Here is a 16988-nt window from a genome sequence, read left to right on the forward strand (position 1 = left end):
TGTTGAGAAAAAATGGAGCATGCCTCCACTATTCCAGTCAGAACAGTCAGGTTCAAAACTAAAAATGCATTGAATCGGATCCGATCCAACAAAATAAAAAAAATATTTTTTATTTTTAATTATATTTTATTCAAAAAATTAGTGTTAAACATTATTTAATGACACTACATAAATTAGATGGAGATCGCTTGGATGACGTAGCATTTGCAGAATTTAATCGCAATCTCAATTTTGTTCCTGATTATATTTTACCTAATGTTGTTGCGCTCTTAAGAAATTTGTGAAAATTGAAATCCTTGTCGGATATATTCCATACGTTATGGAATTATAGATAGTTTAATAAAACAATAAAAAATATTTTATATAAAGTATTATTTATTTCATAATATAATAAAAATAGTTAAATCGATAATTTTTAAATTAAAAACCATCAATATTAATATATATTTTTTTAAAATTATTTTATAACCTAAATTTTAAAAGCATTCTTAACCAAACATATTAAACTATCTTTTGTTTAATCTCAATTTTAATAATAGTTTTAACCAAATATATATTTTTTTTCAAACCAACCTTTAATTAAAAATAATTTTTATAAAATAATTTTTTTCAAATTATAATCACAATATCTACTATAATACCAAACATATCCTAAGAATTTGAGTGAGAATTGTAATCGAGTTGTTAAAAACGTTTGATGCTCCTAGATGATAAAAGGTGTTACAGTAACCATGGTTATAAGACCATGATTAATATGATAAATTGATATAAATCTAAACTGGTTTAGATTACAGAAAAATAAAAGTGACCTGATTGAGCTGATAAAAAATTAACTTTTGATCTATTAACTTCCTTTTAAGATTTTTTTTATTAAAATAATATATATATATATATATATATTATTTTTTATCAAACTGAGTTTATACTCTCAAATTCTCAATGCCTCATGTTAAGTTTTATAAGCATGAGTGTAACAAAAAAAACGTGGGCCGAAGAGGAGACAAGGAGGTGCCATCTTTGTTACAGATATATAATTCACAATTATTAAAAAGAGTAGAGGTCAACCTAGCATAAATCAGGTAAACTTATCTGGGTTGAATTTAAATTTTTTTAAAAAAAAAACATATCAAAGCTATGTTATTTTTTAAAAAAAGAATCAATTGTGCGGGGTTGAGTCTTGATTTGATGATGGTTTGACTGGGCATAAGGTTAACCCTCCGAGTTGATTTTTCTAGACCTGTATCGAGGTAGGGGAGTGTTCGCTAATTCTTGAGTTGAACTATTAGATTGGGCCTAAATTTAATAATTATGATATAATTATTGTAAAAAGTTTTTTATATATAAAACTAGCTGAGATTTATGTTGCTTTTCATATAAAGAAAATGCTATCACATTGTTATTACATGGAGATTGTAAATTCAAATGTTACATGTAACATTGTGTAAATCATGTAATTTTTTGAACTTCTAAAACATTATCAATCGAAACAGTATGGTTGGAATGTACTTTTTTTTATTAATTAATTAAAAAAAAAACTAAAAGATAAGTTGAAAGGTAGGTGTTTTGTATTGTTTTATTTATTTATTTTATTTTATTTTTTAATATTAGATTTATTTGAGATTGAATTTTATATTTTTTTTATTTGCTTTTCATTAGATTATCTTGGTCTCGTGAAAAAAAAAATATTTTTTTTAATTTTATCCTTCGGTATTATGTTTATTGAGGATTAGACTTTATATTTATTTTTTGTGATGTTATTCTAATTTCATGATTCAGGTCACGGATTAACTCAAGTTTACCTAGGATTTTTTTTTTCAATTTCATTTTTTAATGTTGAGTTATTGAGAATTGAGTTTCATAATTTATTTTTATTATTTTTATGGGATAACCCGAGTCATAGTTTTATTGGGTTAAACTGGATTGACTCAAGTTTTTTTGATCTTTTTTAATTTCATCTCTTAATATTAGGTTGATTGAGAATTGAGGTTAATAATTTGGTCCAATCTTCTTTCCAATGAGTTATAATGATATCTTGACTTTGGTCATGGATTTGATAGATTAACTTGGGTCAACCTGGTCGATCATATGTATTGTCATCTTCATATTAAAAAAAAATATATTATTTTGAATTTTTTTAGTCAAATTATTTTGTTACTATTTTTTTTTTTTTTTATCAAACATGACTCTTCTCCCTCGGAGTACCTCTCTCTTTTCTTTTCTTTCTCTCACCGTAAATCCCCAAGGAGGGTTTTCCTTGTGTGCACGTAATTCCTACAATATCAAGCACATGAACAAGAAAATGCTTAATTAGCTCTAATAAAGTAAATATCACTTGAATCATGTGCCTCCTCCTGCTTCAATGGCCTCTAAGATGTGCCTCATCTCTCCCTTCTCTCTCGCCTTATTTGCTTAGAAATCCAAAATTCATACGAACTGGAGACCTTGCTTTGCAGTTCTTCGATCGCTCACGCACCTTCTGCATGCATGCCTGTGTGTTCATGGGTTGGTGTTTGAAGCAAACGTGTCACGGACAGTGATAGAGTTCCAGACATCGGTAGTTAATTAATGAAGCAAGCAAAAGAGAGTTGCAAATAAAGTTGTATGGCCACAGACAAAATAGTACTGCAGAAGTAGCTCTAGACGAGACGAGAGAGTGTGGAAATCAATTTGTTAGGTTAACAATTTCCCATTAACATCTATTTGAGATACAAGTAGTTTAATACCAGATTATTATAGATTAATTAATTTAACCACCATAATCACACATATTAATTATTACATAATATATAGTGAAAGGAACGATGTTCCTGTAAACCACAAAGACAGGAAGGCTAATATATATATATAACTATATATATATATATATATAGTTCTTCGCTTCTTTTCAAATAATAACCATGGTTACCGTTGGGATCAAGGAGTTTGTTACTTTACTCCTATAGTTTTAAGTTTAGTCTATATAATTGTTAATATGATGATCATTCGATGTTTATATAATTGTTAACTTCAAGGTCTATGGAATTAGTCGAGGCATACACAAGCTAACCCGAACACCTACGTTAATAAAAATAATAATATCATTCATTAAAAAAATTATTTATGATATTAGTACATCAAAACAATCTGAAAATATTAAAAAATATTAATTTAAAATAATAAATAAATAAAAATAATTTTTTTTTAAAAAATACTTTTAAATACAAAAATAAACAGTCTGTAACGTGCAAATTACAGCGTGCATTGCTAAGACATGCATCTTGTGGAATAGTATCCATCGATAACATGCCTGGATTCGGAGCATTGGCAGCAACATGCATGCCGTTTCGACCATTTAGCGTGCAAATACTAGTTTGATTATTGGCCAGTGCAATTCATCATCAAGCCTTTAAACAACTTAATTTAATATATATATATATATATATATATATATATATATATATATATTACATTTTAGAATAAAATATTCTTCAAATAAAATTATTAAAGTAGTATTTAAAAAATTATCTGAAAATGCCATGGTTTTCAAACAAAATGAGAGATTTTTTTATATATAGTAATATCAATAATTATTTTTTGATAATACAAAATGTTATTATGAAATAAATAAATGAATAAGATAATATAATTTGGCCTAAAAAATACATTTTTTGTAACAATTTAAATCATTAAGTTTTTTAGAATTACTAGTTACTAATCTATTCTTATGTAATTTTAGAGTTTTTTATTACTAACATTATTTTTTAAGGTCACCAACAACAAATTAAAACTCCATGATTGAAAAAGAGAGTGTATAAAACACGTTTTTTTCCTCCATAAATATGATTAGACGTGATGGGTATATTAAAGGTTTGAGGAAAGTACTGTAAGTTTCATAACAACTGATATGAAATTAATTTAACCATTAGAAGACATGTTTAAATAATTAATTAATCTTAAAGTGGTTACAATGGTTATAATTTAACTAGTTAAATTTTAAATTTATTTTATAAAAATTATTATTTTAAGTTTTATAAATTTTAAAATTATTAAAAATTTATATAATTGTTAATTTTTGAACTCATAAAATTAATTAAAATATGTATAAATTATCTCAAACATCTATATTAATAAAAAAATAATAATTATTCAATGTTGTAAGTCATTAAAATCGATAAATAGTGAAAGGAATGATGAGTCCTAACCAACGAACACAGTCAAACAGATATTGTATAGGTCATCACTACTTTTCAAATAAAAATCATATTTAACCTTAAATCTTGATCCTTCAGCAACATATTTGACCAAAGTGTTATGATATTCATTGTCAGATTTCGTGATTTCAAGACATACTTACGTGCTTTATATATATATGACCCGTGGAATGCTGTGGGTTATATTTTTTTATATAAAAAATATAAAAAAAATTAAAATTTAAAAGTGTTAGATTTTTTTGTAAAGTTATACCTAAGAGTCTTAAGTTTGACTGCAACGTTTGACCTAAGAGTAATATTTATAATATTAATAATAACATTAAACTTGCATGACCCAAATTTAAGTGGGTTTAGTTGCAATACCAGATCCAACAACCTTAGATGTAGGTCTGGCTACAAGGTCATATCATAAAAATGTGATAATTAAATAAATTAATTAAAAAGAAAAAAAAACTAATGAAAAAAAAAAATCTAAATTAACTTTACACCCGGTTGACTTGTCAAATCTGGGATTCGTGTCATGAAAATTTGATAACTAAATAAAAAAAAAATTGATAGGTTTACCTAGAATTAACTGGGTTAACCCATCAAACCAAGTTAACCCATCAAGCTCAAGATATGTGTTATGAAAATCTTATAATTAAATAGAAAGAAATTTAACATCAACAAACTAAACTAAACAAAAAAAATTAATTAAAAAAAATTCAGGTTAACTCGTCAAATCAGGTTAATCTATCAAACTCAGGATCCGTATCATGACAGTATGATAACTAAATAAAAAAAATTTTAACATTAACAAACTAAATCAAACAAAAAAAATTCATTAAAAAAAAAAAGACAGTTAAATAATATAATATAATAATAATAATAATTATTATTTAATATATTAATAATGAGTAAAGTGAAAGGCATGAAAAAAAAAAGCTTTCAATGACCGATGCATAGAACACATGGGAAAGCTACAGTGCAATTAGAGTATTACTTAATATACAGCACAATGCAATTACAATTGAAAATAAATTACCGGGTTCGTCTGCGGTATGCAACTGTAAGCATTGGAGAAAGATAAAAAAAAACAAAGAAAGCGGCACACCTCCGATCTCGATGGACTTTTAAAAGAACTAATATAGTTTATTAAAAGTTTTGGGAAAATAATCTACGTTAAAAAAATATTTTAAAAATAGTATAATTTAAATACAATTATATTTAAAAATATCATTTTTATATATAATTGTTATTTAAAATAGGGATAGCGTATCATAATGTATTTTTGTATGTAGCTGCTATTTGAAATGCAGTTGTTTAATCATGTTTCAAGATTATTTGTTTTTTACAAATTAATTAACCTAAACAAAAGTTAATTCAAAATTCTATAAAGATTAAATGATTAAAAGAAGAAATTTAAACTTAATAATCAAGAAAAAAAAAAGAGATAAGGTGACTTGATAGGTGTGAGAAATGAGAAAAGACAAAAAAGAAAAAGAAAAAAAAAATAGGCCAGTGAGAATATACTATGATTTTATTTTTTACACCCTCAGTATCGTTTGAAAAATTTCAATAAAATGATTCTAACCACATCTTTAAAAAAATACAAAATAAAATTATAATTAATCATAAATTAACCCTCGAACAAATCTCCTAACAAATTATAATTATATTTGATGATCTTTAAAGGTATGGATGGAATCACTTGGTTTAGATTTTTATAAGGATACTAAATGTATAAAAAATAAAGCTTTATTATGTTTTTAATAACTCATGTTAGATGATTAGATTTTAAATTTTATTTTTAAATTATTAAATTTTTATAAAATTTTAAATTAAATTTTTTATGCATATTAATCAAATCAAGATATAATTTTAAAATAATAACAATTATATTCAACTATTATTCCGAACCACGATTATTTTAAAATAATAACTCATTTGTGATTGTTCTTTAGATTTTAAATTTTATTTTTGAATTATTAAATTTTTATAAATTTTTAAATTAATTTTTTTATACATATTAATCAAATCAAGATATAATTTTAAAATAATAACAGTTATATTCAACTATTATTCCGAACCACGATTATTTTTATGCTATTTTCCAAATATTTGTATAACTTGTGTTACTTTCCAAAAAAAAACTCCCTATCTCAATACAGTCAACTTATGTGGGTCCATCAAAGTGGCGGTTACAAGGTAATAAAAACTCCTTTTCATTTTTCGTGGGTCCATGTGATCAGTTAACGATACTCCCAACCATCCGTTTCATCATTTTTGAAATCTCGAGAAATGGACGGCCAGAGAAGTCTGCCATTTGGAGTGCAGTGGAGTCAAAAGGAGTCCGGATGGAAAAGGACGTCAGCTCATTCTAGGCTCCACCATTATGGACAAGATTGCATTTTAGTCCCTGTTCTATGCTGTATTCATCAAATTGATCCTCGTACTATAAGAATATGAATTGAATTTCAATTATGGTAATGCAAATCGTTTTTACCTAGGTCAGTCCAATTATATTTCTAAAGGTATGTTTGTTTTGATTATAAAAACTTTTATAATGAAAAATATCATAAATAAAATATATTTTTTAACGATTGACAAGGGGATGGTTAAAATAATTAAATGATGATGTAAATTAGAATTTTAAATCTATTATTTTTTTATAAAATAAATATTTTAAAAATTAGACAGAAGGATGCATACTGTAACAAAATCAAAGTTACAGGACTTTAATTTCACATTCTTAGTGGTCCCCACGGGTAAAAAAATCAACGTACACAAATTCGCCATCACTTTCCCGACAATGCAGGTACGCATATTTCCCATTCTACCCTTTAAAGATATTATATTTGCCATTTTCACCTGTTTGTCTCTCTTTAGTCTCTCTCTTGTCCCTTTCATGAACACGCTTTCTTTTCGCTCTTTCTTACTCACTGATCACTCACTCATCTCGAGATCTTGAAGACCCTAAAGTAATATTAATAATCTGTCAGTGATGATCATTCTCGATTAACTCATTTAACAGCAACATTACATTCTACAGGTTTATTTATTTTTATTTTTATTTCATTTCCTCTGTCATTTTATTTCTCCTGTTTGGTTTCCGAGAAAATAAAAAAGACATGCACTCTCCACTTTCCGCGGTTTCTTGCATATTTTCCACATGCGTTTTTATTTAAAAGTGCAATGCTGGAGTTTTTTTGTTAACTCATTTTGTGTTTTTTATTTATTAATTATTTTTAGTTTTGATTGTATTTTTGGTCATTTATTAGAGTTCAGAGCATTTAAGAAGTGTCTTGGTGGATCATTAAATTTATAGGAGACCCTAGTTTGTGCAGTTAATTATTAATGGCGTCCAGTATAAGCTGTTTTCAAGTTTTTGTTTCTTTTTATAATTTTCTCTTTCCTTCTTGAACTTTCTCTGGTTTATGATTTTGGTCAGTGTTTGCTAATATATTTTTCTTTAACTTTTTGGGCTTTAATTTTGTGCTATAGCAAGATTATTTGTTGTTAAATGATTGGAGTGTGGATTTTGCTTAATTTTTTGGTTGTCTTTTTGTTAATCTTTCCTTTTTGGGTCCCGGATTGTCAATTACTTTATGATGCAGCTGATTTTTTTTTTGTTAATTAGTATTTAGTCAATTTAGAATCTTGAGTTAATATATAAATAATGGGTTTTCTTTGAAAAATGCACCTTTTACTTTCTCGGTGAATTTCTTAAATAGTGGTGATTTATTTATGTGAATTTCAGGGTAAACCCACATTGGAACTTCATGGATTGGGATCTTTGGGGTCCACCAAATGATATAGGTAACATAGTTTTGTACAATCAATGTTCCATCTTGGATTCTAATGTTGATTTTTTTTAATGGTTTTCCTCTTCAGTGGCAGAAGAAAGCGGTTTTGATAATCCCCAGCGTGACTTTTCCTTTGGTAATGGGTTTTGTACATACACACTTTTTCCCTAAATGCTAGCCCCTTTCAACATTTTGATTTGTTGCGTGTAGATATATGTGCATGCAATGCTTCTTACTTGATTTGTTTAAAAATTTTTGTAGATGTGATAGAAGAAGAAGCTTTGAATGAGAAATACCGTGTGCGGGTCCTGAGGATTTTGATAAAGAAGGCAGATACAGAGATTCTTGAACTGGAACAAGATTTGTTATCCTCGCAGACTGAACTAGCTTGGGTTGAAAATGAAGACTGGCCTGATGCATGTTGTAATGCTTTGAGAGAAAAGATTGATTTCCTTGACATCTCAATAAAATATTTGAGAAATAAAGACAAGAATGATATTGAGGTTCGTTTACTAATGTATACACAACCTGTTGAAACATTGGACGAAATTTTGAAGGCCCTTTTCAGAAATTACATCTGCAAAAGAGATAAGCAGGTCTGACTCTTGAAAATTCCTCAGCAATTATTTTGCCAATTTTCTCTTGAACTTGCAAATCATGATATAGGGGAATGCTTTACAACCTCGAATTAGCCTAAACACACAAATTCATATGTTGTCTATGCATCTTATATGAATATGTCCCATGAGTTTATTCTTCACAACCCGGCAATTTCTACTTCAAATTACCATCATTTGATAAGGTAACATGTCCGTGCTGTATTGACATGCTTGAGCTAATTTTGGAGACTTTCACTGGTTTTGGTTTGTTGCGTGGATGGATTGCTGGTTCTTCATTGCTTGGACTTCTCAAGTTTAAATGACAAGCAATAATTTTTTTCCATCCTCTGGTCACTTGGGAAGTAGGATATTTTAGTACTTTGTCAAATCAGATTCCTTAGTATGAAGTCTGTGCGCATCAATTTAAAGAGGTTCATGTCTGTGATTTTTATAAACTCAACCTCGAATGGTTGTACATGATAGTCTGTATTCTTCTATGTTCAAATGAACAGCTTAAGGATGCCATTGTCTTGGGTTCAAGCTCAGATGCTCCACGACACACAACCAATGATTTGGACAAGGAGAAAAGGTTGAGCAAGTGCAATTTGGAAACAATTACAAGTGAGAAAACCAAGGACTGTAGTTCTACTCCAACAGAACATGGTGCAGTTTTAAGTCCATCTTTGAATCTTCAAGAGAAGAAAACTGGCAGTTCAAAGGTCATTAAGGTCCAGAAGCTCTAAACCCACGTGCTTTAATTATGTACATGATTGTTCTGCAAATTCGGAGGGAAAGATGTGAAAACTCATGGTTTTTGGTTCAAATCAAGGTCTTTTGTTCAAAGAAGGGGTATAAAATGTTTTCCATGATGCACTGCAACCATTGAGTTGTCTTCAACTCCAGTTAGTTGCTGTAACTTGTCTGCTCATGCATTTGCTTTGTTATTATTGTTTTTATCTAGTAGCATCCCTCTCTATTACGGCAATTTTGCTTCTAGACAGTTTAAAATTGTCTTGCTCCTGAACTTCAACCCCTCCTCTCTCACACACACGCTTTCCCTTGTGGCCACATGTACTAATGCATGTTTCTACAAATCCTAACATGAGTATTTGTTGTTGCTGCATCTTGGAAAATATTTTGTTCTGTAGTAACTAGAGTTTGAATGAAAATAAAACTGCAAAGTTCAGTCAACCATAACACTGTTCCTTTCCAATATTGAACGATTCATTAGTAACAAACTGCTGTTTCCTTTTTCTCCACTTACTGAACAGATAATTTGCATGGATGCATCATTTTTCTTCTAACAATGACCTGATTTGCTGTCTCTTCCTGTTTTCTGTTTTCACAATGAACAGCCTACGAGTGCTGATATCAAAGACTTCTCTCCACAGTCTTCAGAAGTGGCACCTGATTTCTCTGATGAGAAGAAATCACTGAGCTTCTGTGGTCCAAAAAATACTGGGAAAAGGGATGCCAGCGAGCATGGGTTAGCTCCAAAAGATGAAAAACTGATCCAAAGTTCATCTTCAAAATCTGCATGCAAGGGAAGACATGGACTAAAATCAGTTAAAGTTGAGGTAGTTTTCTATGCTCTGCTCTTTTATATATTATGTGATTTGAGTGAATCTTGTTGAGGACAGATTAATCTATGACATTTTCATACAAGGAAATAGTGAATATTTTAATAAGAGAAAGTCTATGGGATTAAATTCTCTAAATACAATGGTAGGATTTGTTAATTACTCAAATTCATAAACAATAATTGTGATGAAATTTCAGCTTTTGCATGTATGTTTTGCTGATCAGAGGTGGAAACCTGATGATGAGCATGTTGTCATCTGAAGAAGAAACTTTTAGTTCAAATTTATTCTTTAGCTTTCTTTTTTCACTAGTGAGCAAGTGAAAAATGGTTGCTTAATTGGACAAAAGTAATAGAATGAGCTTGTTTCTCCATATCCAGGAGGGCTATTAACGACTTAAAAAACAAAAGCATTGTAATCATGTTAGGAGTTTAGCCTCTATTAAACTACCCAAACTTTGGAGCACACATGATTCTCAGATAGGAGCTTGGTAGCCATGCAACACGCATTGTATATGAGAAGACAATATAGAGATGCTTTTTTCTTTTCTTTTTTGCTATTAAGCTATTTTACAGAATATCCTTCATGCTAGAATATAGGAAGTAGATGTAACTTATTGAACTCATTCAAGAATGACTTTTTCAGTGTTTCAGTTTGGATTTCTAACAAGGATTTTTCTAATTTTTCTCTGGAAACTTGTAGATTGTAACATCTCCAGCAGTGTAACCTAGAAACTTTTGTCTAAATGGAAAAGAACACATTTTGGAAATGACAATTGGAACCAGACATGGAGAGGAGTTTATGTCTGCAAGAGATTATTTGTGGTCTGGTTTCATGATTTACTGTAAATTGAAAAACAGAGATTAGTTATTTGCTGCTTCAAATCCCATGATCCTATCTTGTTCATTTCACTCATTATTCCTGCATGAACCTTAATACCAACATGCAGTTGCTTCTGTATATCTCCTCAGCCAAAACACCATTTGTGAACTTATCCAGATGCACACATGCTCATAGCTTATTATGTCGATTCCTGTTAAATATTATATAAATGCTAATCCATATGTGTAATCTGTTTTCTTTGATACTGAACAGCCTACAGAAAATAGTGGGAGTAATTCCACTATATACACTTTGGAAAATGCAGTTGTCCTCTCCTACAAGGAAAAACCTGGTGATTCAGATTCAACTGCAACCAATGAAGTTGAAGAACACAGTTCTATATCTATACCTGATGTTGTCATCTCAAGTTCTTTGAAGCCTATGGCGAAGAAAACAAATCTCGGAAAAATAGTCAAGGTACCAGTATGTTGCACATCCACTTAGTTTTCGACCATTATTTAGATTTTGTAGTAGACGTAGACAGCACTTCCATGCCATGATTGGCTAAGAACTTGAGCAAACTGAGTTATATCTGTAGGTCAGGTGATTTACATGCAATGTGTTTTTTTTTTTTGTTGGGGCGGGGGGCTTCTGATGAGTCTTGATTATTCTCCTCCCCAGCTTCTTACAGGTGATTGTAACTTTTTTTTTTTCTTTCCTCTTGCAATGAACAGCCTGATAGTATCATTGATTTTGGCCCTAGTACTAATAGGAATGCAGTTAGTCACTCCAGTGAGATGAAAATTTTGGTAACGAATCTGAGTAATTGGAAATGAGGAAGCCACAAAACTCCAATCTAGAGCTGTAGGCAAAAGTAAAACTTCGAGTTCATCTTTAAATTTGGAAGGCAGAAGAAATAATCCAAGAACAGATGAGGTACAAGGTTTTTCTTTCTCACAGTTTGCATCAATATGCTGCCATTGCACATAAAATCTATGGTTTGCACACATCTGAAGCAATGGATACTTTGCATATAGATGTTAGTGTCACATGTTGAGTTCCAATTCATCCCTGCCCCTTACTTTTGCTCATGCACAATTTCCTTTGTGCAGCCTGCGGGTGCTATTATAAAAAATGTTAGTGCAGAAGCTCTGAGACGTGCAGCTGGCCTCAATGCAAAGAAAAACAATTCTGATTGTGCACTAGGTACTTTTAAACAGGCTAATTGCAGTAACTCTGATATAGAGCAAAAATTTTGCGAGTTTGCTCCAAAAGCAGCACAAAAACGAAGTGTGAAAGAATCAAAGATCGCTGCAGCTCACGATATAGTTTCATTGAAGTCACCTCAGAAGACAAATGGCAAAATGAAAACTCCTTTAATTGTGAAGTTGAGAGAAACTGATCTGACTGACACTGAAAATTGTGCATTGACTTCGCTTCTAGAGATGCAAGATCATGAAGGGAAAAATGCAGCCAAACTGCAGCCTGATGAAGAAAAACCTATGCTAGTTGAAGTTCAGATGACTGAAACTTCTGCTGATGAGGAAAGGTCCAGCATGAATTTGTTATCGAATCCACAGAAAGAAAAGGGAAAGAGGAATATCAAGTCAAATCCACCAATTCTCCATGAAACTGGTTTCTCCAAACTGATACTTAATTCAAGCTCGTCTTCTATTTCAGAAAGCAATAAGAAACGATCCAGAGGTGGCCCACAAAATTCCAGTTTAAACAAGTCTTTGAGTGGAAAGATCACAAAGAAAGCAGTTCGGGCAGACAAGGGTGAAACCAAAGAACATGGTGCAACAACTGATAATACCCCGAATTCATTATCAGAGCCACAGAACAAGAAAAGGGTATGTGTAAATTTTCCACACCTTTTGGGGACTGAAGATTCATCTGTTCATATGGATTTATCTAGTTCGCTTGTGGACACAATTGATGGTGCAAGAAACGATGACCTTTCGGTTGAGAAGTCTTGCTCAATCTGTGATTCCAGTTATGAGGCTGTGGCATCAGGGATTGCTGATATAAGCAACTTGAGGGACTTGCGTTTACCTATGCTGAGGACTATTGCAGGCCGACTTAAACTAACCAAATATAGTAAGCTTCGGAAGGAGTTGCTACTTGAATTGATATCCGAGCGTCTTGCGAATTGATGAGCATTTAAGTCGTACAGATCATTATCCTTCTTCTCTTTGCCTACTCGTCCATATTTTTGTAGGTTTCAAGTTTGACCGTGTTTGTATGGCTCCATTGGTATAAGCTACTGCATTATAGACCAAAGGTATACCTCAATATCCGTAACGACCCAACACATGTCCACTTGAGATATTGACTTGTATACATGAAAAAGGAAAAGTGAGATTTTACAAATGGAATGGAGGGTCTCCCTCTTCTCAGGTCCAGTTTATGGTTTTATGTAGTGCTATTTGAGCTTTTATTTTTACATATTTGCAATCTGTATGGGCCCTTTAAACTGTTTAGTTAAAGCATACTGAATTTTCTACGTGTTCTTAGCGAGGGTAGTGTTTACCCGTAGAACTTTTTACTTAGCAAAGCAATCACGAGCCAGATATATATCAAATACCAACAGGCAACAAGCTTCTCTGTTTCTTTTGGAATGAGGAAAATTTGACAGTGCTATTTAACAAAAATCTGAAAGTTAATCACAAGAATAACTTGTAACGTGCATCCCCTATGCATGCAAAATCAGATGGATCACTTTCAGTACAAACTAAAAGGTATCAATCTATAGTTTTGGATATCCACATAGACCTTGTCCGATTGTGGGATAGCACAAAGCTGCCATCCTATCCTGATATCCGATGGCAAAGCACGTTCTCTCAGTTCATAATCGTAAATTCTCCAATTTCGAGATAGCCTCTGCACTTGCTTCTGAACCACCTGGAGAAAACAAAATGATTTGATGGAGTAATGTCAAAATAAACATACATTAAGCGGGAGGAAATTACTTCTGGTTATCTATCGACAGCTTTTTATAGTTTTTGTACAGAAAATGTCGAATAATTTTTGAAACCTAAAACCTTGTACACATCAAGCTCGTTGCTCCACCAATCCTACCAGTGGCGGTACATTCCACTTTCTTATTCCTCCTCTTCTGCTTGCCAAGCTAGACAAACCTTTTGCTTTGTTTTTTTCCTTGATAAATAATTGTGAATGGTCTTAAGGATGTGGAACTCCCGGTATTATTTAGCAGTGTTGCTCATAGAGAATCTCCTCTTTTTCCCTGGATAATTTCTCTCCCCCTCCCTTTCCCCGTATCGAAAATCTCATTCAAGTAAAAGAAAACAGAGTTGTATAATGCATACATTCTCTGCACATCCAGAAAAAGGGCACCCTCTCCTACATTGAATTCATGATGAGCATTCAATACAATGATTTTCTTTTTATTCTTTAGGGTCTTCAAATAGATGGTGTTAATTTTGGGATATTGCATCTGGATACAAAGAAATCATAAGCTGCAAGATGAGAGTGGTGGCTGGTGGTACAGTTGGAGATGGTGTTTGCTTGAGTAATTTTCTAAATCCAGAAAAATTCAAGTCTTTTGGAAAGATGTTTCAAGGAGATTGACTTTTTTTTTTTGGTTAACAAGAAGACAGGTGGGGATTATCTTGTTGGCTGCCTGAGAGAAGATGTTAGCGAAGAAAGAGAATCTTGCTATCAATTCGGGAAAAATAAGAGAGGAAGGCTATTTTTTTTTCATTTAGATCATAAAAAAAATAGAAAGGCTGTGCCAATAGCCTCTCCCTATATGTAAACTAGCTTAAGCTAACACTGAACTACCAGTACCCCACCTTACCAGCTCCATCCAGGAATAGAACAGCTTACTAGTCATGGTAAAAAAGAGTCTAAGCACTCAGTTGTCAAAACTGGATTGGTCATAAATGAAGAGGGTTGTAACAATAGATGACGTTAAAAAGGCTGGTGCATAAATTAAATGAATATCAATACTTAAAATCCAGAAGGGTGTAATGAAACTGTAAACAAAGACAAAGGAGCCCTTCTGGAATTTTACCTTTTAGGCCCTCCAACTTAGCATCACCCTCCCTGATTGCATGGACAAGATGAATAACACGATACTGGAGCTTTCCATTTTCCACAGCAAGCTTCTTAGCCTGAAAATCAAAGGTGTAGATAATGTAGCTCATTTCAGAAGAAAAACTGACAATATAAAAATGTGAGTTACCTTTTCTCGTTCCAAAGCTAGCTCTGCATTTGCACCTTCTAGCTTTGCCTGAAGTTCACTTATAGTTTTCAAATGTTCCTTGCTTCCAGCATCTAAGAGAGTTTTCTGGTTTTGTTAGTAAAGCAGGAAATTTGGTTTTTAGCTAGCACACACTTTAAGTTAAGTGGTGTGCCTTAGGTTTACCTCTATTACTTGCAACGGAAGCTTCCAAACTTGACAGCCGATCCTTTAATACACACAAATGCAAGTTAGAAGATGCAAATGGTAAAGGATAAATGCGAGTGTTTGTTATTAGTGATCATTTAGGAAAAGCTACAGGTTGATGATAGCACATCATAATGTTAAATCATACAGAACTAGATGAAAAGAAATAAATGGCCTTGAACTCTTGTTCAAAAAAAGGAAAAAGAAGATGAACATAAATGAAACAAGAGATTAGAATGGTCAAACCAAAAAATAACCATATCACGCAGGGAACTGCATTTTCAGCACCTGGCCTGCATGCTAATCAGCTTTCATAAAGTTCCAAAGTTGACGTAGTCCATTATTTTCCAAATGGAAGGTGCGAGTGATGGAAGATAATCCTAAGCTGCCAACCCATACCAGCTGAGAGGTGATAACCCTATATACTTCATTTCTTGAACCATTTCTAAAACCTGGCTAACTGGGTACTCTGATTTTATTCTCTCTTAAGTAAAACCCCAAGCTTGTCATCAAAGTGATATTTGGGTACAAAATCGCTCTTTCAATCAGAGGCAGCAAACTATACAATGGTGGAGAAGTGAATGTCTTACGATTAAACAAAAAATAGGGTTCAGCATTAAGAATTGCCTTAATCTGTTCATAGTTTTATTTTAATCGGAATTAATCCGTTCATAGTTAACGCTGCCATATTTAATCAAATCTCAATTAGATCAATGTAAACAACATGCTTGTCTACCTGGGTCGATGAAAAGAAGAGCATTAACAAAACAAAATATGTTTTCGTTTGATCACATAAAGTAATCAGAAGTTATTACACGTGGAGCATCAAAAAGCCAGCATTCACAACACAAAACACAGGCCTGGAATCTTTGAGTCTTTCTCAACACCTTCGTAAGCAAAATAACGTTGACTTCAATTTCCATTTTCAGGGCCAATGGAACACACACACGGATTCAAGATTTTGGTTTTGTTTCTTGTCTCCTATATTTCACAGCAATTAAACAGAAGAAGAAGAAAAAAAAAAATAAACTGCATTTTTGTGCAAACTATCACTCAAAAAAAGCAAATTCCTGTTGATAAATCCAGTCCAAACAAAACCCAAATTTTGAAACCCATCTTCCTCACTAACACCACCTGTCAAACCCAAAAAAAAAAAACCCAAACTTTACATTTTTATGAACTAAAGAGCTCAGCTTCTCCAATTCTTTTCAAACCCCGTGATTAAAAACAAAAGAAAAGACTATAACTTTATAAATCGACACCGACAGATACATATAACCCACATCAAGAAAGTCTCTGTAAACTCTACAACAACGCAAAATAGATGGTGGACGCATGAAAAATCAAACATAAACTCAGAAAGTCATGAACTTTGTTTCAGATGTGAATTGGAAAATCAAACCTCAGCTTCAGAAGCTCTTTGATAGAAGGGTTTGAGGACATCTTCGAGGTTGGTTTTTGTCTCAGAAGCTGCCATTTTCTTTGGACTTGTGTTTGTGCCCTAGGAGACTTATGACTGACCAGCTGGAACGACTTTAACGATCGATGACGTGTCTTGTTTCATTGGCAAACCGATAAACCATTTTTTTTTTTCAATGTTG

General features: G+C 31.8%; 2 protein-coding genes across 4 annotated transcripts; one reads left to right on the plus strand and one right to left on the minus strand.

The window, feature by feature from the left end:
- Positions 1-7067: 7067 nt before the first annotated feature.
- On the plus strand, positions 7068-13482 carry LOC118053081 (uncharacterized). 3 transcript variants are annotated; one of them, XM_035064233.2, is made up of 8 exons: positions 7068-7221; positions 7930-7988; positions 8064-8111; positions 8237-8571; positions 9087-9302; positions 9930-10151; positions 11250-11453; positions 12089-13482. In XM_035064233.2, the coding sequence occupies exons 2-8, from the start codon at positions 7952-7954 to the stop codon at positions 13130-13132; spliced, it is 2106 nt and encodes a 701-aa protein (XP_034920124.1). In that variant the 5' UTR covers positions 7068-7221; positions 7930-7951; the 3' UTR covers positions 13133-13482. The 3 variants fall into 3 exon arrangements, with proteins under 3 accessions (XP_034920124.1, XP_034920125.1, XP_073265966.1); XM_035064234.2 differs by having other exon boundaries at positions 9087-9293; XM_073409865.1 differs by lacking the exon at positions 7068-7221 and adding an exon at positions 7253-7615.
- An 88-nt stretch (positions 13483-13570) lies between these two features.
- LOC118053082 (uncharacterized) lies at positions 13571-16949 on the minus strand. Its single transcript, XM_035064235.2, has 5 exons — positions 16790-16949; positions 15367-15409; positions 15184-15275; positions 15013-15112; positions 13571-13880 (listed from the first exon to the last, which is right to left on the minus strand). Exons 1-5 carry the CDS (start codon positions 16862-16864, stop codon positions 13825-13827), a joined length of 366 nt encoding a protein of 121 aa, XP_034920126.1. The 5' UTR covers positions 16865-16949; the 3' UTR covers positions 13571-13824.
- Between the last annotated feature and the right edge of the window lie 39 nt (positions 16950-16988).

The sequence above is a fragment of the Populus alba genome, chromosome 6 (genome assembly GCF_005239225.2).
Source record: "Populus alba chromosome 6, ASM523922v2, whole genome shotgun sequence".
In the NCBI taxonomy this organism is placed as follows: Eukaryota; Viridiplantae; Streptophyta; class Magnoliopsida; order Malpighiales; family Salicaceae; genus Populus; species Populus alba.